The sequence below is a fragment of the Ascaphus truei genome, chromosome 4 (genome assembly GCF_040206685.1).
Source record: "Ascaphus truei isolate aAscTru1 chromosome 4, aAscTru1.hap1, whole genome shotgun sequence".
Taxonomy (NCBI): domain Eukaryota; kingdom Metazoa; phylum Chordata; class Amphibia; order Anura; family Ascaphidae; genus Ascaphus; species Ascaphus truei.
Genome location: NC_134486.1, coordinates 301,483,265 through 301,508,471, shown reverse-complemented (window position 1 = coordinate 301,508,471; position 25,207 = coordinate 301,483,265). Strand labels below are relative to the sequence as shown.

General features: G+C 39.8%; 1 protein-coding gene across 3 annotated transcripts in view; it reads left to right on the top strand.

Annotated features, from left to right (window-relative positions):
* TBC1D32 (TBC1 domain family member 32) overlaps nt 1-25,207 on the top strand; it is a 335,208-nt gene that overhangs the window by 58,707 nt on the left and 251,294 nt on the right. For all 3 annotated transcript variants that reach the window (XM_075597756.1, XM_075597753.1, XM_075597754.1), the window contains 9 exons: nt 7,116-7,194; nt 8,859-8,962; nt 9,050-9,111; nt 9,663-9,807; nt 11,553-11,612; nt 14,814-14,916; nt 19,014-19,151; nt 20,708-20,800; nt 22,862-23,004. In XM_075597756.1, the coding sequence (XP_075453871.1) occupies nt 7,116-7,194; nt 8,859-8,962; nt 9,050-9,111; nt 9,663-9,807; nt 11,553-11,612; nt 14,814-14,916; nt 19,014-19,151; nt 20,708-20,800; nt 22,862-23,004 (927 nt within the window). The remainder of the gene's footprint in view (nt 1-7,115; nt 7,195-8,858; nt 8,963-9,049; nt 9,112-9,662; nt 9,808-11,552; nt 11,613-14,813; nt 14,917-19,013; nt 19,152-20,707; nt 20,801-22,861; nt 23,005-25,207) is intronic.

Genomic DNA, 25,207 nt, shown 5'->3' with positions numbered 1-25,207 from the left:
GCAGCTGTCGACGGATGACGCCGCAGCCCATTGGACTAGAAGTGCCTAAGGTGGGTATAAATGGATTGTTATTACACTCTTGCTTCACCTTGATAAAGTACTATTGTACGAAACGCGTAGGTGCGTTCCACTTGTCCTATTTTTGTTCCCTGTATGTGTTTTCTGGCTTAATACATTTTTTTGATACTACACGGAGTGGCCTGGTTTTGTTTTTCCCTGCTTCACATTGCAGGGCGTCTGAAGCTGTGCTCCATCCACACCACCTACTTTGCTGGACAGACAGCAAGGGTTGTCACTGACGGTGGGACCGTTATTGGAAGCCGGTGCTGATGCTGGCGCATTGCTTGGCAGCGACTGTCGTTTCTTAATTGGTTTTAACACGACCTTTCGCCTTTTGCCGTCTGCATGATCATAGATACAGGAAAAAGCCGTTGATACACACCAATACCCTCCAATAAATTGTGGATCAATACGATAAAAACATGGATCGCTTCATAACCTTTTCTTTATTGCACGCTTCCACACATGAGGAGCTGGCGAAAATTTGTAAAAGTCATAGTTTTCGATAAAATACTGATAAATTTGAACAACTGTTGCCTTCTTATCATCTGTTGCATTAATCGCGGCCCATATCAAATACGCGTAAGTTCTGTTGGGTTTTTGGAAAACGGGCTGCACTTGAACACTCACGGCGGTGGGTCTCTGGAGAATAACAGAAACTGGTGCTTGTCGTTCTTTAATATGAAAAGCCTAAATTGATACATTATTGTAACCTCTTCCTTCAGTCTCAAGGCCAATTTACAATAGCCCACTGTGGTATCTTTTTTAAACGAAACATCTGCAAGTCGACCCATTACTGAAGCGCATGCGCATTACAATTCATGAATATCTGCCATCTGGCGGACACGCGAAGAATTGCAACCTATTAAATCCGAACCATTCTCAATAAAGGCGTCACCCGCGCATGACCCGCGACTGAGAACGCAACATGAATGCGGCATGCTCCCGGTGAAGTGCGTCGCATTCGAGAAAAAAGCCAGGAAAAAAGCGGCGATGTTTTAGAATAAAATGAGCCTCAGCAGTATACTGTAGGTGGTACTGGTCAACTGAGCTCAGTTTTGGTCCTTCCTTCCCCTTATACACGATGGCTCTAAAGATATTACAGTGGATCACTGCTAAACCCTGCAACGTATCCTGGGGCGCAGTAGGACTTTGAAGTGATGGATCCTTAGTGCCCTAGTGCCGCTTATCAAGCAGAGATGTTTCATCCTACAGTAGTACTACAGTACACTGGCAGGTTACAAAAAAATATGTATTTTTATAAAAAGAGAAATAAAAGTTGTTTAACATATTTCCATCACCCTACTAGTCCCAAACACTCAGTCACGTGTATCTTTAACAAAATGAGACTTACTGCTGTATTACAAACCAAACCCCACCACTACAGCATGCTCTACATGTCTGAAGTCTTCACACCTACAGCTCTCTATTTGCTTGCTTGCAAGATGTGTGAAACATCTCCTGGATTCTGCGCACACACGAGCAACAGTAAGCCAGACCAGTTACTCTCATTAGACCCTGCTTCTGTTGCAACAATCAGAAAACAATGTTCTACACAGTGGGCCCTCACTGAATGTAAAAAAAAATTAAAATATAAATTGTGAAATGATGATGTCGGTTGTGGTGGTAGTGCATGCTGGTGATATACCATTGGCACAATGTTGCTGCTGGCATGCAGCAGCAGCAGCAGCAGCAGCAGCGCTTGATAGTTTAACTTGCTCAATTTACAGCCATTTAGTCATGGAGACTGTCACGTACGGCACGCAGTTGAGAAAAGTCAGGGATTCACCAGAGAACACGTGAAAAATAAAACATAACAAACAAACAATAGTGCAACTCTGTGTATAAAAGCGAATCAGCAGGACCCGTGGCTCACTAAGATATAAATATATAACACAAAGTAATCACAAAATCACAAGTTACTCCAAGGCAAATCTGCCCATATTAAGCGACAGAAACAGTTCCAAGATTCAGATGGTGTATTGGGTATACAAGAACCGCAGCAGCGGTAGGCAATAAAGACTTACAAGAAAGCCTTTTAAAAAAGGCATGTACAGGACGGGCAGTGTTCTGGCAGAGGGGATGCACCAAAGTGTGACGTCGCAATACCGTGGTGAACACTGCGCTCGGCGTATCCTCCGGTCAGCGCGTCACAGTTCTTCCGGGTTCAGTCCCTCCAGACAAGAGTTACACGTGACCGCTCTTGTCCTCAGATGCTGCAACAGCCAATATGGCAGGGTGGTCTTCTCTCTGAGATCCGCTTTTATACACAGAGTTGCACTATTGTTTGTTTGTTATGTTTTATTTTTCATGTGTTCACTGGTGAATCGCGCTCCCTGACTTTTCTCAACTACCAGCATACCCCAAGGATCTACTAGGAGGATGCGGTGAAGGTTGAGCTGCAGTTCATTCATCGTTTGTATAAAGCTTTATTTAGTTTTATTCATTTTGAGTTTATTACTGCATTAGAGTATTTTGATTTATATACCTGCGGGAGCGCCTGGTGAATTTTTGTTTCTATACGTGCGGCACGCAGCCTGCGTACGGGACAAGGTTTAATACTCACGCCCGCAAGTGCTCCCACTTTTCACCTCCGCAAATGTCCGTCAAATGGACAACTTCTCCTCTACAGGATCCAGTATAAATACACAACCCGCAAGCTGCCACACCCTTCACCTCCGCAAAGGTCCCTCAAATTATATGGATCTCAATCCATCCCAATATACCATCGCCACGAACAGCCCACAAGTGAGCACGTGACAAGGGTTAATACACACGGCTACTCTAGCCAACCCACCTTTCTCCTCCACAAGGAACAAGTGAGTTAATATTAACCCCTGCTCAATTGCAAATCATATCTATCCACTGCCACCACCTGGGGGTATGCAAATAATATAAGATGTAAAATTAATATTTGCCAGGGACCCAGGTCCTTGTTTATTATAGAAAAAACATGCACTTTAACACACCAAAATCAGTTGTAGCCAAATGTGTTCAAACACTATAATACTCTCCACCAAAGCGTACAATAGTTAATTCAGAGACCAAAGCATTACTTACAGTATTAAATGTTTTAATATATATAAAAATACAGTGCTTAGGTTACAGAAAAGGGGCTACGAAAAACATAGTTACAATAAAATGCAGAACAACTTCTTAAAATAAAATAAAACGCTATACATCACCCTATGACATGTTTAATCCCAGAGAGTTCACTGGTAAGAGACAATGAGATATCCCATATCTGGTCCCTGATACACCTGTAGACTTCTGATTATTATAATACGTGCCCAGACTTAAATATAATTTTTTCCCATTGAACACAACCTTCATCTGCGTTGCCCCAAAGGCTGACCGCGTGATAGGGCTCCCCAAGAGCTGCTCCCTACACAGCGTGCTAAGGGTTAACATTTGCTTGTACTTTGTGGAATGTGAACCCCATCCACTGGAATGTTAATGAGCCAAGAGGACACAAAGAACTTTGTGTTCACGACTGCAGTGCATCTCAACCACCCCAGTATACATCTGTGTTGCTCCAAAGGCGGGACAGCCTTTGGCGCAGCTAAAGGGTGTGAGCCGTTTGCTACCATTCGCTGATGTTTGGTGATGTGAAAGCTGCTCTATTTCAATCTGAAACTCACAAGCCCTTTATCCTCTGTACCCAATTTTCCAACTCTATCTGTCCATGAAATGTCTGTGAATTGATTGTATAACCTCTGTTCTTTTAAAGTAACCATGTATTTTTATAACTCTGTGCCCAGGACATACTTCAAAACGAGAGGTAACTTTCAATGTATTACTTCCTGGTAAAACATTTTTATAAATAAATAAAATAATATAAACTCAGCCCCTGTCGTGAATGAGATGTGAGATTGACAGTTTTACAACAGAGTAAAACACCTCCCTCCAAATGACGTTTAAAACTTCTTTCCCATTTCTAAATGTACTCATAACTTCACTTCTGTAACACTTACACACATGTGATACACATCAATACATTCAGGCACTCATGGAGGACACAGTGAGACTAAAGATGAACATTTTAATCCTAACTTTAAGAGAAATATTAATTGTCTCCTAGTACCTGCTTGACCTGATGTGTCTTTAATCATTATGTGGAACTCGGTTCCACAGATACACACATGTAATTTTGAGCATGTTCAGAAGAGGACGTCACATGAGATTCTCATTTTTAATAAAGTCCCGCTCATGTTCTTAGCCACACCCCATTGCCAACCTTACCTCCCCCCCCCAAGAGAATCCTTTGAAGCTGCTCTAAACAGACCATGTTTATAGAAACTTGTCACAAAGGCCATATTTTATCCCCAAGTCTCCAGACACTGCCCTTATCTCGACGCTTATCGGCCATCGGCCATATACAGGATGGGATCCCAACTTCAATCAATCCTCTTTGAAGCTAAGCACAAAGCTGAAAAAAGTTCTGACATGTTACAACCCCAACAGATGTTATTTTAAAATAAAATATTAACCCCTGATGCACCAGATGCATTAAAATACACAATGTCTCATGACATCATGACAGAGACCAATGTAACATAGTCTTGGGAAATAAAACTTTCATTTTAATGGGCATAAGCCTTTCCATACTGATCTGTAATGGCAGACCCAGCTGTGCTGGATACGCATTCAGATATCACACTAGTTGGTGGATAGCTGAGGCATTCCGATGCCATGGATGCTATCTCAGGCCACATTTATTTTTTCCCACCAAGTAATTTAGAGTGCAAGAGCTGGGTGATTGGTCCGTCCGGTTGAACCCTTGGCACCTGACTGGCTCAGTGAAGGAGAGGTCTCTGCTGATTGGTCGGCATCCGGTTCTCTATGATTTCGGAGGGAGGCCGATGTTCTATAAAAACAATGCTGATCAGGGCTTCATAGCTGTTAATGGTTTGTCTCAGTGACTGGAGGCCAACTGGAAAGGGAACTGTTGAACCAGAGGCGACTATCCCGAGTTACTGGGATAGAGGAACAGATAGATCAAGGCTGCATCTAGGGTAAGCTAGTTTCAGCAGTGCCTTGCACCTAGCGAGCTAGGAGTCCCCTGTAACCCGTGTCTTGGTGAGTCATTGTGTTGCTCCCCGTTGGCTCCTAAAAGGAAAAAAATTAGGGAACAATTCCCAAACACTCCAGGGTGGAGCCAAACAGTCTCTTTTTCTTTGGAAAACCAAGGGAAGGTGCTAGTCTCTTAAAGTGTGGTAACACTTTATGTATTGGAAACATGAAAAATTAGGAGAGACGGCCTGACTGACAAGGTACTGTAACACTCAGAATTTGTAGAAGAGTATATGATGCACATTAGACGGCACACATGTATAGTGAAAAGAAGTTGCCTGTATTTGCAAAGGAACATGTCACACTACAATATGATGTTACAGGCCCATACACGGCACACTTACCTGATGAAAGGCCGTGTATGGGCCTTAAACATTGCATTGTAGTGTAACATTTTCCATTGCGAATAAGTCAATTTCTTTTCATCATCCATGTGTGCCGTCTTAAGTGTATCCGATACTCTTCTACGAATTGTGAGTGTTGCCTTGTCTTTGCGCAGTGTGCGGTCTCTCCTCCTTTTTTATGTTCGCTGTTGGCTCCTGATAGAATAATATGAAACCCAGTGACTTGGAACGGCGCTATAACAGCAATTATGTGAAAAAGGAAATAAGATAAATTATAAGGTATAGCTGAAATATTCTCAACCTTCCAGGGAATATGCACTGATTCCCTTACAAATAGTTAGGATCCAGGGCAGGAAGGGAGCGATGTCATCAGGAACACCCAGAAAAAAAGACATAAAATATCATAGTGCAGTAGGTTAACTAAAAGAGGAATCTACAGTATAATAACTTGGCTCTTGTAGATGACCTACTTACAACAAGTAAGATAAAAAACAGCAAGTGGTTTAGAGGTGGTTCTTGGAGACTCCAGCTTGCAGTGACAGGTGGATATGGCCGCAGCATACAGCAGTAAATACTGATATCAGGCTGGATGGTATATTCATGAAGATCTCAACTCCCAGTCAGATACACGCAATCATGCAGGAATAGAGGGAAACCATAGTGTTGACCAGATAACACCAGATTTTATAAATAAAAAAGTATAGGACATGTACTCACAATGTGATATACGAACAGATTCACATAAAGTTTTACTTGAGGCAGTTGGTTCGGTGAATCGGGAGATAGAAACTCCAGTCCCTTCAGTATCCCTCCTCGAGGGTGCCCCCTCGTCCGGTCGCGGATGGGAAGCGTCTGTCGTCACGTCACTGTCGTCACGTCCGGGCCTTGCGATGTCCTATACTTTTTTATTTATAAAATCTGGTGTTATCTGGTCAACACTATGGTTTCCCTCTATTCCTGCATGATTGCGTGTATCTGACTGGGAGTTGAGATCTTCATGAATATACCATCCAGCCTGATATCAGTATTTACTGCTGTATGCTGCGGCCATATCCACCTGTCACTGCAAGCTGGAGTCTCCAAGAACCACCTCTAAACCACTTGCTGTTTTTTATTTTACTTGTTGTAAGTAGGTCATCTACAAGAGCCAAGTTATTATACTGTAGATTCCTCTTTTAGTTAACCTACTGCACTATGATATTTTATGTCTTTTTTTCTGGGTGTTCCTGATGACATCGCTCCCTTCCTGCCCTGGATCCTGCTAGAATAAACCTTTTTTTATTTTATTTTTTTTAACTCTCATTCTGCCTGGTGTTTGCAATGCCTGTAAAAATCTGGCCTACCTTGGCACCCATCCCATATGCCAGATGATGTGTGCCCAATGTATAGTGTCTGCGGTATAAGAAATTAGAACAAAATGTAAGAGACATTTTAGAAATGTTGATGAATTTGCAATACAGAGTTGGCATTTTAATTCTTGCTGATTTATTTGCAAAATCTTCAGTTGTTGTGGATTTTTTTGTGAAAAAAAATAAAAATCTATGAATTTGACCTGATTCACACTTCTCTAATCATGGTATGCTTGGTTATTAGTTCAGGAATAGCACCTGTGAAGTAAAACTATTTGTTTGTTTTCAGGAGAAGATATTGAGATTTTATGCAAAGACTTTTTCTTCGTCACCACTGAACATGGCAAGAGAGGTTTATACAAGTTTAGGTATGTGTTTGTAGCCTTCTGTTTTATTTAGGGGAAATTCAGTTGTTGGAAAATGTACAGAGAAGCAATTTTTTTTTTTTTTTAACCTATATTTTTATTAGATTTTACAAACATAAATGGGATAGGGAATGGTACAAAAAAAGGGTGGGGGGTGGGGACAACCATTTTGTATCACATTTCTTTCAAACCCAACAGTCACATTACACATCATACAACATTTCATAAACACCGTATTTTACACTTGGCACTCCCAGACCCTCTCTCCTTCCGGGGTCATGCCCCTATCTAACGGCTCCCAGACCCTATCATACTTCCTTGGGGTATGATTAAAAAATGAGGTAAGTTTCTGCATTAATTGAACTTCATTGACTCTTCTAATAACCTCACTTCTGGAGGGCGGGAGTGTTTTTTCCACGCTGCTGCTACAGCGCATCTAGTCACCGTTAAGATATGCAGAATCAATTTAAATGTATATTGATTCACATCTGCTATGGGTTTAGCCAAAATGATTAGAATTGGATCTAACGGGATCGTGATATCTGTTGCATCCTTTATTAGTTTCAGAATTGACATCTGCATTACTGGACAATGTCACCAAATATGTGCCAGGTCTCCTATCTGTTCACATCCCCTCCAACATCTATCATAGGCCCACAGGCCTATGCTTTAACCTTTTGGGGGTGTAAAACCAACATAACAGAATTTTATATACTCTTTTGTTACCATACATACAGTATAGAGGTTTTACCCGCATTCTCCCATATATCTTCCCAGTCCTCCCTTGTTATTTCAGTCTTGAAATCCAGAACCCACTGGTCCATATATTTATGGTTTGGGGTATCTTCTTTTAAGAGTTAGCCCTTGTGTATATCTAGGAAATGTATATGTGCGCGACCCCAGAGAAGCAATTTCAGCATATCTAATGGCTATTTATATATTATATATAATTAACATATAAATAATGGCTATTTGTTGATTTTTGCAGAATATAAGCAATCATAATTGGCAAAAATACATTACTTACATCTGCATTAGTCTCTCTTAGAAGGTACCTAACCTGCAAAATGGGAATTTTATACGTGGCCGTTTTTCTGCTGCCAAGAGACGGTTACTCACCGCCGTTTAGCCGCTTACCGTGTCGGCCCCTATGTAGGTGATTAGTGTTAGGATTAGGGGTTAACAAATTAAGGGTTTTAGAATAAAAGGTTAACGGGGTAAGGTTTTTAGGTTAGGGTAAGGGGTTAGAGGGGTGGCCAAAATGTCCTGGCGGTTGAACGGCCCCAGTGAAACGGCTGCATCGACATGTCCTTGACCTCCTGACCAGAACATATTAAGGTAAAAAAGTGTATGATTCTCATGAGAACAACCTGAAATCTAACAATTCTTTCCAGGCTTCGCAATATCACACTTTATACTGTACTGTACAGTCACATTCTGCTTGGCAGTAAGATTTTCTTGACTATTATAGTGTGGAATAATTCATTCTGTACACAGCAGAAGAAGTTGAGATAGTAGTGAACCCAAAATGGTTAATTCATATCTGAACTGCTGGAGAAGTTAATATTTCTTATAACTTAGATGTGAGCTCTTCATTACTGAATTAAATCAATAGAATTTCATTTATGCTATCACATGCAGGATTTATCAATTTTGTTTTCTTTCAGCCAAACATTTAGAGATTTCCTTCATTTCTAGAGAAAATCCAATACCTACATTATCAACTGGGGTGGACATAACCAAACCCGATATTGTTCGTTTGTTGAAAAAGGTGCAGTATAACATTTCAGTTTGCTCAATTTCTATAGCCTTTCTTATTAATTCATATTGGTTTATCAAATTACTTTTGTCTCCTTAGATTCGACTTTTAAATGACTACCAGAAGGAGGCTCCATCTTTCTGGATTCGACACCCGGAAAAGTAAAGTGATAAATTATGGGTATATAATTGTGTGGGGAGTGATGGCTTTCATTTGACTAACCATGGAGCTCTACCTTGAGGGTTTTCCATAAGCTGGTGAAACGAGGTCATATATATCAGGCAAGATTCCTACAGTATATGAAGAATTATCATGTTAGTCCAATGAAAGGTGTCTGTACATGTATGTACAAAGAACATCTGCATACTGTATATAAGACCAATGAAAATAAATTCAAACAAAAGAAAATAAACTGACTTTTCTATACAGGAAGTCTTCACTGAATGCATATAGTAAATGTGTTTGGTGTATCTTTGGGTAGTTTTATTTACTTTTTTTTTTACTATTTACCAATTTAATTAAAAAGTGAGTCACTAACAAAGCAGCTGCGTTGGAACACCCCATTTTATGTTATCCTGCATTCAGAACAGGGCATAATAATAATATCAGCAGTCAGAAATGAGGACATTTGAGTGCCAAGCTATAATTTGGAAGGACAAACATTTATTTCTGTATGTTAAGTTCTTACCCCTCACCCTTTCTTTTCATTAAGGTATATGGAGGAAATTGTGGAGAGTACATTGTCCCTGTTATCAGTTTCTCAAGATCCAAGCCTGCCCTTTTCGCAAAGCTTTCTGGATCCAGTTTTCTTTTTGGCACTGATTGATACGAAAGCAGTGTGGTTCAAAAAATGGATGGTAATGCAAACAACATTGTTTATCTTGTCATGTATAGTCGTACAAATTTCCTTGAAGGGGCAAAGAATTAACCGTTTATACAAAGCTTTATTTGAGAGCTAGGACGATTTTTGATTCTCCTTTGAAGGACATAACACAACATAGGGCATGCTCCTACTTTTTGTATTGTCTTTTTAATTAAACCTATTCACCTTCATGTGTTTTGTTTACCTACATAAACCCATGTTCCTGTTTTACCTCTTGATCATGATCGTATACTGCAGGAGCTCTCTTGTTTTAAAGAAATGTTTAAACTTTGCACCCTATTGTATTTGGACATAAAACACAGCACCAGCCCAATTCCATGTTGCAACTATTAATAGTCATCTTGCTGGCTCTCATTTTCTCTAACGTTCCTTATCTGCATAGGGTAAACAAACAAAAAAAAAGTTTATCTTCTTGAAAGTGTGTGTGTGTGTGTTTACTTCCATGTGGAATTGTAATGTAAAGAAGAGACATTTACTTTGACATATACTTCCTTCTTGTTAGAAGAAGGAAGTGTGAGAACCTACTGTATTATGTTAACTAAGTAATGTATCAGACATTTTATGGATATCGCTGTTAGAGTGTAATAATCATTGCATCTGGTAAGATACAACTTGAGAAATTAATTACCTAATGCAATAAACTAATCATCCATACATACATTTTATGAATTATTATTGTTCTACGTCTGTATCTTTCCTGAGAAGGATTCATTGGATATATATTTTGGTTGCAAAATAATTAAAGTCTGTATGTATTTATCAAATGAATATTTGCACAAAAATTAATTCCACAGTGTCTTAAAATGGACAAAGTTGGATGAAATTTTGGAGAGGATTGGATCTCGGCAAAAGATATCCAATTCAAGAGTTTTGTTTGCCACATTTAAAAGCTATTGAGAAGGTTATAATCCTTCCCTTATAGAAAGCGCCACAGGCATGTTTAGCTGTGCAGGGCTGTTTTTCATTACTATACAGTTAACTTTGTATGGAATGCATTCTCCATTATTGTTTTCACCTATAATTGTGTTGTTACACATGCTTTACTTGATATTAGCTGACAAATTGAGTACCATTCACATGATTCAGGTAAACAAATTACATTTTTCAAAGTTTCTAATCTGATTGACACTTAGAAAATAATATTTTTTGTGGCATAGTTGTTTACATGTTTTGTGTGTATGAAGTACGAACTGAAGATACCTCTGATTCTTATAGTATTGTTGCCGTCTTGTTTGTAAATATGGAAAGGTTTATAAAATGAGGCTAACGGCTTTTAATATCAGCACTGGCTCAAATGGGTCCCTGATGAAGCTTGAAATGCTGACAGAGTTAATGAAACCAGTGTTGGCCAGGTAACATAGAAATATAGAATCTGAAGGCACATAAGAACCACTTGACCCATTGTGTCTTCCCGTTTTCCTATCAATCGATAGGCAAAGATCCTGCTTCCCAGGGCTCGCAATATGGCTGACTATTTCAAAAAGGGAAGTGATGTGGCTTTCTAAATGGTTGCTATAGCAACCCATGGAAGCTTAATACATGAAAAATCATTACCAATGGCGTAAAGAGTGGGGGGGAAATAAAGAAAAAAATGCATTAAGAATTATCTAATACTACACAATTAATGTATTAAAAAAACACACAGGATTTTGAATTAAATGCTGTTTTAACATCATTCGCATTATTATTATTATTATTATTTTAATCTTTGCATTGCAGCATGCCTACTACAGTAGAACAGTGGTGCTACGACTTCTTGAAAAAAAATATAAATCTTTGGTAAGTCTGTTCTCCTTCTTTTTTTTCTTTTTTTACCAATTTGTATTTGAATTCACATTTAATAGTCTTTTTTCCACAGGAAATTCAATACAGTCAAAAACATTCTTTTGCTATGCTAATTCTTGTTGGCTTGTGGTGCTTCTAAACCGGATATGTAGCACCACACCAGATATGTAGAGAAAAAAAAAACCAAATGGAATGTTAGTTACTCAGTGGTATATACAACTTCCACCAGATACCGGTACTTCTTATTTCTTTCTCTACATCCATCGTATTCCAGTGCATACAAATGGTGATTCAGTCCCACTCAGTTTGAGTTAAGACAACGTTTAAACAAATGAGAATCCAACAGCCACTATATAGATTCCCTGTATTTCTCCTCACATAAGTTATTTTTGTCATACCAGCCAACGTGGTAGAATCTCTTTTCAAATGGTTTGTTCCTTATCGGTATAGGGATTTTTACCATTCCCTATCCGGGGACACAGTGTATTAAGCGTGTACTAGTTGAAGGTCAAGAGGATGAAGACGCCTATATTGAGTTGTTTACTTGCAACTTATCAGAGTTTTTTTACTGGGGTGAGTCTCCTAACAGTCAGTCCCTTTACAGTTTCTTCTGTATATTGAGTTCTACTTCTCCTCTTGAGCCAAGAGGGAGCTCAGGTGACATTGCTTACTGTATACAGTGGTATTCAGTGGTAAAACAAGCTCTCTCTCCTGTTTACCTAAAGAGAATGTCACTGCTGTAGTTTGAGGCTTTGCAAGTCTGGAGTGCAAGGGTTATAGGCATGGTCCAACTTCTGGCACCAGGAGACACCTTTCAGCCCATTTGAGAATGGGCTATAAGATGTCTTTCGACACCTGTAAGTGCCTTAAAGAACAGCACCACTTTGTAAATATGAGCCTTAATCAATTTTGTGTGCAGCCTTTTCTAGAAAAGCCTTGTTACATCATGCGTTATTCATTAGGTTTTTGCTGCCATGATGGATACTCCTGCCTTACTTACGGCTTTGCTCAAGCACACAAGAATCCATGTGCTTGTGGCATTACGACAGAAATATGTATAGCATCATGTAGTATTTTCTGTGCTTGAGGTGTGTTTTCCATCACTTCTACAGTAGATATGTTTACCTCTGTTTAGTTTTTACAGAGGTTTTGAAATGTAGCCTTTGGAGAATAATCTACCAAGTCCACATTATTGGAACACCGCTTCAGAGAGGGCAGCTTCGTTACTGCATGGTAGTCTATTTTCTCCAATCCTAAGAAAAGGATTGCTTTTCTACATGCCTGTTTATTTGTACTGCAGAAGAGGAGCATAGAGAGAAAAGGGACATTTTTTTTCATTCTAGTCCTTCTTTGACAGTATTGAAAGGGGAGAGAAGGAACCCGAAACAGCACTCAAGTTCACACTCTGGAGGATAGTGATTGAGTTAAAACATATCTTTATTAATATCAATATATAAAATAGGGATGATAGAGCAACGTACTGGAGGTAGGTTGATCCTAATGGTTAATAGCCGTGTTGGCTCCGGATCAGACTTAGTATATATATACCAGACAGTTTTAATAAAGCGCTGGTATCAGAACAACACAGAAATCCTAGTGTGGATCTGTGTAATGAGTGAGTACTCTGGGTATGCCCTGGTAGGTAGCGGAGCTACAGGTAACAAGAGTAATTACTGACTAGACCTAGGTGAGACTTAGTCAAAATGACCAGAGGTAACTGATGACATATACAGCAATTCTAGTATGTATATCAGTGATGCAAACAGCTGGCCTCTGCAGACAGAATCATAGGTCCATAACAGTGTCAGAGTGACCTCAAGTAACCCTCTGGGTGCCAATCTGCAGGAGTGTGTAAACTTGCAGTGACCCTTGTGGCTATGTCAGAGGTAGGTGCCTATGGTCGTGGGGCAGACCTGTGTAATAACTGTATACGAGATACTGACCAGGAAGACATAATGTGGCATATAGCAGGAGGCTAGGCTGTTGCGCTGTCAGGGAGGTGGAGTCTCACTGCTGCTGTGAAGGGATCCGAACAGCAGCGCAGCTACAGTGTTGCTGCAGGCACAATAGTCAATACTTTATTGCTCAGAGCATGTACCCTGTATTCACTCTGTAGGGAGGTTAAGAGCGACCGTCGGGACACTAATACCCTGTATAGAAGGCACGGGCAGACTACCGCATCACCTCGCGGTTCAGTGAATCATGCGGAGACAGTAACTGATCTGCGCGTGCACGTGAAGGTAGGAGCCGACGCGCGCGTTTCGCGAGAGGCTTTCTCAAGGCGAATGGTTAGTATCACTCAGAGTGATACTCTGTCTGATCCGGAGCCAACACGGCTATTAACCATTAGGATCAACCTACCTCCAGTACGTTGCTCTATCATCCCTATTTTATATATTGATATTAATAAAGATATGTTTTAACTCAATCACTATCCTCCAGAGTGTGAACTTGAGTGCTGTTTCGGGTTCCTTCTCTCCCCTTTCAATACTGTGTTCAAAACCCTAGCACCGTTCACAATTATCTACACTTGTGGCTGACGCAGGGGCTCCCCTAACACACTCCTTCTTTGACAGTACAAATTTCCCTTTCACATATTCTTATCTTTTTCAACCATTTTAACTCAATATCTGTCTATTATTATGCTGCTTTTCTTCTTTCATTGCTTGGCTAAATGGAGAACGAATGTGAGGAGTAGTACAGATATCTTTTATAGAGACTTTTGGATCCTGAAGTTTGTCTCTCTCCTCCCACCCATTTGTTTTTGCTGGCATGGAGGGACTTGGAAAAAAATAAATCTACTGTAACAATTATTTCACTTTTACTGTACATATTTGAAACACAGGACATCTTTGTTTATTTGGTTCACTCTGGGACTGTTTTTTTTTTTTTTTTTTATAATATTGAACCAACAATATTAGTGCTGCATTACTTGCAGCACACCTCTGGGTAACTTTAGGTTTAGTACACAACACATTTCTACAAAATGACAATTATGGAATCTCTGGAAACCCACTTTTTGGCAACAATCTGAAATTCCATAATTGCCAAGATAAGTAAGAATACACCGATTTGCATTAAGTTAAATGTTTACAACATATCTGAACATTATCCCTGTTGGAATTTGGTTTTCTCATAACATTCTTAAGAGGGCAATTTTCAGTTTTGAAATCAATGTGTTTTTTATCTTTTTAGATTATTGCAGCTATTGAGCAGTGCTTCTATTATTTTGAATCATCACAGTCAGGAGTTGATGAAAATTCTAAAACAACAACTATGACTCCTCAGCAACATTGTGGTAAATATGCAGTAATTTTATGCATGCCGTTTATTCATTTTTGTGTATAAACTAGCAATGAGATCATGTATCCATCTAAGCCTGTTGCCATTAAATAACTAAGTATCTACATTCTTTGGTATTCACTTAGCTTATTAAAAAGGCAACAAATAATATATTTTTTGTTTTAATATATGCAACGTTTTGATTACCTTTTTTGAAAACTAATTAAAACAAAGCTGGCAATCGATTAATTCTCCCGTGATCAATCGGCAACGATCCTGCTTCCAGGGTTCACTACATGGCTGCTTTTCAGTTGCAAATCAATCCTTCAGTCAGTGTAAATCAGCAGCTACAATGTATCCTTCCTTCTATTACTAAGGTAACATTATCTATTGTTAAGGTTTGCAGCTCAAACTGCTGGGAATATTGGCAACAAATGACCCACAAACAGGAAAGTGTTGAAAAGATATTGCACGGCTGGGGTAGTGGCTAAATCCTGCTATGGAAATCAAAAGATCATCAGTATATTAAAACTCATTAAAATTGGCATTAAGAGACACATTTAATAATAATAATAATAATAATAATAATAATAATAATAATAACACAGTAAGTATTATCTAATACTACCGAACTGATTTATTAAAAATTAAAAAAAAACACATGTATACTATTGGATGGATTGCTTCTTTATCAATGGGTGTGCAGTATGTAATTGCCTTCCTTTAGAAAGATTCAATACAACCTCAACTAACATTTTCACTTATTTGATTATTGTCTTTCAATGAGTAACTGTCTATTTTTTTTGGAACGTATAATTATAATCTTATCTCATAATTACTCTTCCCAATTACCTCCCTGTCTTCAAGTCATGCCTGACTCCTACAGTGGCGGCCGAGCTGAGTCTTATGCGGCCGCCACTGCAATGTGCGGGCAGACTCCGGGCAGATGCGGCTGGTGACATTCGGCTGGTGACGCGTGCCACGTGTCACTGTTGCACCAGTCACACGTTCCGCCGGCATCCCCGGGTAAGGGGACAGGGGAATGGAGGGGAGATGCGGGAAGAGGGGGAGCAGAGGCAGCCAGGGGGTCGGGAGGGGAAGAAGCGCAAAGCTGCCGAGGCGGAGCAGCCAAGCAGCCAAGCAGCCAGGGGGTCGCGAGGAAAGGGGAAGATGCGGCTGAGCGCGGCCAATTTCGGCGCCAGCCAGAAAAAGCCCGAAAATTATGGGCATTTGTAAGACTGAAGTTGGCCGCAGCAGTAATGCCTGTAATCCACCCCCTGCCTCATACACTGTATATTCTATATTGTACTTACTCCTATTTTGTAAATTCCCTGATAGAATGAAAGCTCTGTGGGCAGACGCTCCCCTAATTCTCATTGTTAACTTCCTGTTTATGCACTTGTGACACTTTGCATGTTGTCTTCCTGTCTTTGTCAATTCTGTAAAGTGCCTCGTACATTGGTGACGTTACATAAATAAAAATATACATACAGCAATTTACCTGAATGTACTGTACAACCATGTCTACAAATTTCACAGAAGAGATTAGGTACAAATCTTTAAACACACAAATTAATTTAGATACTAGATATAAGTACAACAATAAAATCAATAATACATGCAATATGCTTGCCTGATTTCTATAGAAGCTGTGTCATTCATTTACATTTAACCTATTGAACATGAAGACTGCCCCTTAATGAGGCTAAAACCATCCTGAAAGCTACAATTCTTCATTACATTACTTTCTCAGCTCTACCATTGCACTGGCATTTGAAATAAAAACAGCTGAAAGTTGAATTTTCAGACACACTTGGGAAAAATGTAAAGTTCATCTTTTGTTATTGTAAATGAAAATGCATTCTTCAGGACACCTTGTACGCTTCAAGAGTATTCCCTCTATGCTTTGAACACCATGTACCAACTAATGTATTTCTCTCCCTGATTTTCTCTTTATGAAAAGTCATAAAGCTTTCTGATATTCAAGTTTAAAATTGTTGGTTTTGCACATACCAATGGCTTCCCAAATGAGTAAATGAATGGGAAACAGCAATGTAAATTAGTCAGGCAGCTAAAGTGATGGGAATTTTGACTTTATGTAATGCAAAGGGTACAACTTGAAAGCAGTAAATGCAGAAACATATTCTCGAGAGAAGCAAACTCTTTCGAGCTTCAAAATCATTCATCACTGACACAGGGATTAGGTACAATGCTATTTAACATACTGATCATTGAAATTCGTTTCAGTTACATTGGTAGAAAGAATAAAACGGCACACATCAACCCTGTCAGGTATCACACAGCTTGAGATAAATCTCACAGTGCCAGAAAGGCTTGACACATAGTTCTAGTCCACCCCTAACGTCACAGACCCTACCCTGAGTGCACAGAATCCACCCCTAACGTCACAGACCCTGCCCTGAGTGCACAGAATCCACCCCTAACGTCACAGACCCTGCCCTGAGTGCACAGAATCCACCCCTAACGTCACAGACCCTGCCCTGAGTGCACAGAATCCACCTTTGGCTGAGTATTGTGATTGTTTTCTCTTTTACCTTTGTCCTCATCCACCCCACAGCAGTCTATGGCACGGGTGTGCAAACTTTTCCGTTTGCGCCCCCCCGCCTGCTTTCCCCCCTTGCGTGCGCCCCCTTCCCTGCTCTGGCATGGGCGGCGTCATATGATGTAACGATGTCATGTGATGACAGGTTGTCATGTGTCGCGTTGCTGGAGAGCAGGGAAGAGAGAGTTACAGAGGCCTTGCATGCTCCCCCAGCATTTAATTTAATGTTGTGGAGAGGAGCTCGGGGCCTCTGTAAGTGCTGCGCCCCCTCCCAGAAAATCTCCGCCCAGTTTGCACACCCCTGGTGTATGGCATAGAAGTCAGAGAAATGTGTATTAACACTGTGTAGGACCTCGAGGGGCACTCGTATCACAGGGGTTGAACCCCTGACTAAACTGTATGGTTAATTCAATACCATAATCACCTGAATAATACTAAATTATCATAATTTTTTTCCGGTTATGTAAGGGAATAAAAACAAAATCAGATGATGCATATAATTAGCACACATTTCTGCACAAGCACAATGACCCGTTTTGCAGATTAAAAGAAACATTAGTCATTCAATTAGCAATTTGTTTAAAAATGACCAACTATTTATTGCAAACAGTTTTATTTATAAAGGTGATTTTATATTTTCCTAAAATTAATGTCTTACAAAGTGAAATTGTAAATAAAGAGTGGTCATTTGCTTTCTTGTGTGGCGAGATGTTTTAATGTAAAAGCATTGCACCATTTTCTGTTTGTGGTTGTGTCAAATGTAATAGAGTTTCCTACATATGATACAGATTGTTAGTCAGGGACGTTTAAGCCACTTCAGACTTAGTGGATTTTGTTTTTGTGAATACAAGATAAAAAAGTGATGCACCGATATAGAACATTTAACCCTTTGGGTGGCCTACAGACTTGGCTACTACATTATGGGGTCAAGCACTCAACGGGCCCCATGATGTACTATCTACGTCATAATTTACGGCTCGTTTTTGTAGGGAAGATCGCTATCTATCAGGAAGTGGAACTGAAGAGGCTCCTCTTCCGATCTGTGCATCATCCTCCTTGTGGTACTACCTAAATGACAAGATGATGCGCATAGAGCAAAACCTTGAGTAAAGACCTTGATACATTGAAGCAAAGTGAGGCAAGATGGAAATGGCACTATGCCTTGATACATCTCCTCCTTTGTAGTTAAATGTTGGTTATGACCTACCATATGCACACCAGACTGAGACCAGAAGAAAGGTTTCATGTGGGAACACATTAAAATACTTTAAATTCTGTTATAAACAAATGTTCATAATTTCTGTTTTTATACAGTACACACTACCCTTTATAGAAGTAAATATTGTTGCCTAACTTAATTTATGGAAAACATTTAATAGTCTTTACATGTGCTGTTGGACTGGCAGTTTGGATCAAAACTAACCTCTCATTTGACAGAGAGTGAATATTCTATTATTCTCTGCACCGTTGGTGTCAGTCAAAGAAAATGTCACATTTCCATGTGCATTTACAGAACTTTAATTATGTTTTCCTCTTTTCTTTCACTCCAGGCACTAAACAGAAGACGTTCTATTCCAGAAAAGAATTACAGTATTTATACTTTGTTCATTCACTTAGTCTTCTAGGAAGATTGTTGATATATAAACATGGCAGAAAATTGTTCCCCATAAAACTGAAAAATAGAAAAGGTAATTGGAAATGTAAAAGTAAGATTTGATAGTCGGGCTGTTTCTTACTCGCTTCTGAGATATGAGAGATCTAAATCAATGTTTCACGTAATGTTTGTTCTATTTAATATGTTCTTGCTCTTATAATGTTAAACGGCACATATTCAACGTGCAATCCTTCACATAATTTTTTTAAGAAAACAAATAACAAAATTGTGTTTTTTTTTAAATTTTATTTCAAATCTCAACAGTATTTACAGTAGAGCATGTAGCATGTGTATTTAATCATTAGGCAGCAAACTCATTACTTTCTGACAGGCATGATTTATACAAAAAATCTAAAAAAAAAAAGTCTAATGTTTTGAGTGCTACCTCAAAAAAGGAGTTACTCAATAGAGCATAAAAATATGGAATTGTAAAGTAACAGTGGCAACAATTTTTTTTATTTTTTATAATTATTTTAGGGAATATACCGTTAAAGCAAGGGTATCTTCCTTCAGTGCCCTATTCCCATAGCTTCCTGTGGTTGGCGGAGCACACTTCTCCACTCTCCTTCCTTACAGCTTCCTTTTTTTTTTTTTACTCTGAGGTCCTGGCATGACCTCGAGGTAACGGTACTCTATCTCCTCTATCTCAGGGATGCACAAACTCTTCTCCCTTGGCCCCCCTGCCTGCTCTCACCCCCTGCTTGTGCCCCCCCCCCGCTTAGCTTTGGTGTCATATGTATGTGACCCCACGGCGGCATTTGACACCGGGTTGCCATAGTGACGCGTCGCTGGAAAGTTAAGGTAAGTAAAGTTACAGAGGCCTCGCGCGATCACCGGCATTTAATTTAAATACCTTCGAGGATGCGCAGGGCTTTGTAACCGCCATGCCCCCTCCCCCAGTATGCACACCCCTGCTCTATCTAATCAGCAGCAAGAAGGTTACATGTTACAGAGAGAGTCTTCTTGTTGCTCTTCACATGACATTGCCTGCCCCAACATTATCTCTAGGTCATGCAAGTAGGGAGACCATCAGTCATTTTCAAATAGAGCGCCCTGCAAGAAAAACATTTGAGAGAGAGCACAGATTGCAGCTGTTACAGAGGTGCCAGGACATAAAGTGAATAGATTAAAATCACTTAGTTTAGGTCTTTATTCACTAAATATGCAAACCTTTTAGTAGGGCATGAAGTTCAGACACTGTATATGGATAGAGACCACTGGAAATGCTCTTGCCCAAGAAAACCGTAGCATATACAAAAGGATTTAGGGCAGGGGTCGGCAACTCCAGTCCTCAAGGGCCACACAAATGCAAGGTATTGGGGAGATCCCTGCTTCAGTACACAGGTGGCTCAGTCAGAACGACTGAGCCACCAGTGCTGAAGCAGGGATATCCTTAAAACCAGACCTGTTTCTGGCCTTTGATGACTGGAGTTGACCACCCCTGATTTAGAGGTTTACATGCAATGTTTACCATGTTCCTATAATTTTAAGGCTGGTTTGATGTATTTGTCTTTTTGCCAGAGCAGTACATTCTTTTTGTTCGCTCATAAGACACATTTGAGAATAAGTGCATTTTTGTTGTTGTTGCAGAAATGGTTTCTCTAACTGACTTGGTGGTGCTGTTTACCCACATAATGTTGTATTGTCCAAATGACCCAAAGAGGACACTTGTAGCTCAAACAGGTAATTATATTCTGCTTATATCGCTGGCACTTCATATGCATAAACAAAACCTTAAATATAAATCATTACACTAAACATTCATTTGTAAAACTACTTAAATTAGATTAGCCTTCCTAGGAAATAGCCATTGTTCCTTCCATTTTTACTTTATAAACACAACTTTATCTCTAATTCTTGAAGTCAGACAACATACAGTACAAGGGGGCATCCTCATACCGATGTGGCGTTAATTCCCATTCAATTCAGTGTCGTGTTAACCTATAATTTTGTCAAAAAGGGGGTTAGATTGTTGGTGATTCCTACAGTTTAATAAACTCTCACCAGCAACCTATAGGAGCACAGCTGGGCAGTATAGTGAAAAGATGCAAATGGTATAAAGTAAATGATAAAGAAAATATTGCCCAAATGAGTTTAAATACCAGGCATTAATGAAATCCCTGTTCTCTGATTTGTCAGAATTCAGGGCATTAGTTAAGTAATAATCCTCTCAGAACTGGGCATTACTGGCCAATAGTGCCCTGGCCAGTAATACCCTTTTCTGATGGGATTATTACTATTCTGTAGGTTAAAACTCTGATAATCCCTTCAATTCTGAGAGCGGATTGGCTGATTTCAAGGTATTATTCTTCCAGTAATGCCCGGAATGTTTGGCACCTGGCCAAGTTTTGCATGACCAGGGAGGCGCGAGCTCCCCCCCTCACCTAGAATTATTTCTATGTAACGTACCAAATAAAGAGAGGACACAGTCTGGAGGTAAAATGGCCGCGGCTTTGTTTATTAATAATAAACATAATCATAACTGAGGTAGCGTGCTGCCCGTCCGCGCCAGAAAGTGGCCGGACCTCCCTCCTGGCTGCTGGCTATATCCCTGCAGCCCCTCCCCCGGCCGCTCTTGCGGCCAATCCGGTTCGGGGAGGCCGAGCCCCCCGGTCACCTGCTGTGCCGCCCATTCAGGCTAGGCCCGCTTCATTCCAGCGAATCTAGTTTCAGTGTTCCACTTTGTGTTCAGCATCTCTCAGACAGGGAAGGAGAGAGGAGAAAAGGCTGCAGCAGCCAGAGAGCTCTGCAAAGGCCACAGAGGAGACACTGAAGAAGTAGGAAGCGACTAGTTGTGTATAGAGGGGTGGTATCTTTTATGTTTGTGGGGAGAGGAAGGATTGCAGTGGCTGTTGCTGAGCTAGGAAGCTGTGGGGTGCCACTGTGCCACCAGGCCTGTGACAGCTGGGAGAGTTGTACCAGCTCTCCCACCCCTGGCTGCCATGGAACCCCTGAGGGGTGCTTGCGGAACCCCGGTTGAAAATTACTGTTCTAAATGGTTGTAATAGCAACCATAGGATTCTCAGTACATTTAAAAAATCATTAAAAATAATGCAGACTGTATTATCTAATACTACATAACTGATTTTAAAAAAATAGGATTTTTCACGTTTTTCTGCTTTAAATGTTTTAAGTAGTAACAAATACTGTATGTGTTATTTTATAAATACAGTAACCTACTTAGTTGGTTAGTTGGCATTTAATTCGCTTTAGCTTTTTCCTTTGTGTGATGCCACTGTTTGTTTAGACAGACCTGTCCTCCCTTGAATGCACTGCAGCACCAATGTGAACCATCATGACATTTTTCCCATCATGAAATGTGTACTGGATAAGCAATCTGTGAACTTTTCAGCAAGGCTCTCTTATACTGATAACAATAATTGCAGTTTGCCCATCTGGTGCACATTGAGGATATACTGATAACATTAATCAATACTGATGATGCTTGAAATTTTTTCCAAAATCAATGTGTGGGATAGCTCATAAGCAGGGGGTCTCGAATCATTAGGTAATGCGTTTTGGTAAGCTAAAACAAACTGCAACAATAGCTTCTACAGTACAAGCCTTTTCTTTCCAAAACGACAAAAACACTTTTTTACCTATAAACATACAACATACAATATTTATTAGTTCACTTTTTGTTATCACAATAGTGTTTTTTTTTTTTTTTAATTCATTGGGAAACGTTTGCAATGCTTGGGATATTTCATGTATTAATAATAAACTCTAATTTTCCATTGCTAGGAAGCTATGCTCCATCAAGCTTGGCTATGGAGGTCCTCAGGATGCTTTGTGACTGTAAAGAATGTGCTAGTGAATGTCTGTACACTGGGGCAGTTATAGATGCCCTTCTGGGCCCAATACATAAGCTTCTGAAAGGGAAAAAGGTTGGTAAACATGTTATACATTTTAAGTTGTCTTAGTTTTACTCTTAAGTGAAATAGTCCTATGAATAAATATCTTCTCGTTTACAAATCACTCTAAATTCTACATGGGTAAAAGTGTGATTACAATAGCACGCATTCCAAGTTGATACCTGCTCAGACCAAAATGAATGAATGGTTGTGTTGTGCTGCATATGAAATAATTACCCTGCATTGAGTTATAGGCAAAGTTTGGAGGTTGTTGATAGCGCACCTATGCAGAGATATGTTTAAAAATGAAAATAAACCTGTATGGGCCACTTTTTTGCACCAGAAATGCTTTATAATTGTATGACGCACATCATACAGTACATTGAATTAGAAAACATGCTCCATATGTAAGAGCATAGATAATGACATACCAACATATGTCTCTAATGATTTTAGGTGCGAAATTGATTGTGTGATGCAATGCACTCTTTTAATTATATTTTAAATATATATATATATATATATATATATATATATATATAAGAAAAAGAAGAGAGAACTCACGCCCCATACATAATACTGTTGATTTAATGCTAAAAAGGGAAGGGAAGGGGAGGGGGTGGAAAGAATAGCACTCACAGGAGTATAAATCAATTAAAACATTGTGTGGATAATTCACCACCATCCGGTCTCTGCACTGTAAACATCCACAGTTCTTGGCTCCCTCATGGCTGTATGGAGATGATGTTATTCACAGGAGGACCGTGGTGTAATTCGCCGAGAGAATTCAGTCCATCTACATCAGAAAAACACCTCCTTCACTTCAATGGCTGCCGGATCAATCGCGCGCTCCAAAGCTGCCTCGTGCGCAAAGGACTTGAAAAAAGTCGCCCTCTGGTGACGAAACGCGTCAGGGAATCCTAATTGCGCAATTACGTCATCACGACGCTGCGCATGCGCACGAGGCAGCTTTGGAGCGCGCGATTGATCCGGCAGCCATTGAAGTAAAGGAGGTGTTTTTCTGATGTAGATGGACTGAATTCTCTCGGCGAATTACACCACGGTCCTCCTGTGAATAACATCATCTCCATACAGCCCTGAGGGAGCCAAGAACTCTGGATGTTTACAGTGCAGAGACCGGATGGTGGTGAATTATTGACACAATGTTTTAATTGATTTATACTCCTGTGAGTGCTATTCTTCCCCCCCCCCCCTCCTTCCCTTCCCTTTTTATCATTAAATCAACAGTATTATGCTATGGGGCGTGCGCTCTCTCTTCTTTTTTAGGTAATCTTGGATGTGGTTCATCCTTATTGAGAGCAGCCGGAGACCCCCCACACCAGCATCAATTATCCACGTGTTTCATGGACTGATTTAAAAAGGACTGGTTGGACTCTTTTCCTTTTCTTTTTAGACACATTTTTTGCACTTTCACATATTTTTTGTATATGTTGTGAAGTTTTGTGTGATGCATTTTTATTGAAAATTAATGATTCATGTATTTTTTATAAGTAATTATACTTTGCATTTTATATTGAAGTTCACTTTATTCAATTAACACTTCAGTCACTATTTTAGTTCATCACTATTAATACTTTTGGCGCTACAATTCTTGTTTTTTTTTAAATATATATATTAGTTAAATATACATCAGGCGCAATGAAATAAACAGTTCTATATATAGTGTCTGTGAGGATTACACAAATAGATAATGTGGAAGAGCAGCATGTATAGATGATTTTGATGTCTATCCTAGGAATAATAAAGAAAGGCCAACATAGTGAAGTAACGTTTGATGTATTCTATTGTGTAAAAAGTGAAGGGCTACTTAGAATGTAGTGATAGAATAGGAGAATTAACTCCTATGCAATGCTCACAGGGAACGTCCATGTATACAAAATGTCCTTATATCACAATTGTCTTTCCAGAAACAAACGGCATGCTTAAATCAGACCTTCCAATCAGTAATATCACTTGCAGACCATTAAAAGCCAATCTGTGTGGACTCCCACTAACCTTTGGAATAGGTATATCTTGTATGGGTGTCACTGGCTAAAGGTACAATAATGCAGTAAATTGGATAAACTCACATGAATAATTTGCTGGAGGTCCAGGTGCTGTTGAGCGTGCTCCTACCGAAGGAGTATAAGATGCAGGAATTCGTGGATGGCGGTGCAACTGCCTTGGAAAAAAGCGTGGGACCAAAGATTGCAGGATACTGGGTAGAAAAGTTTAT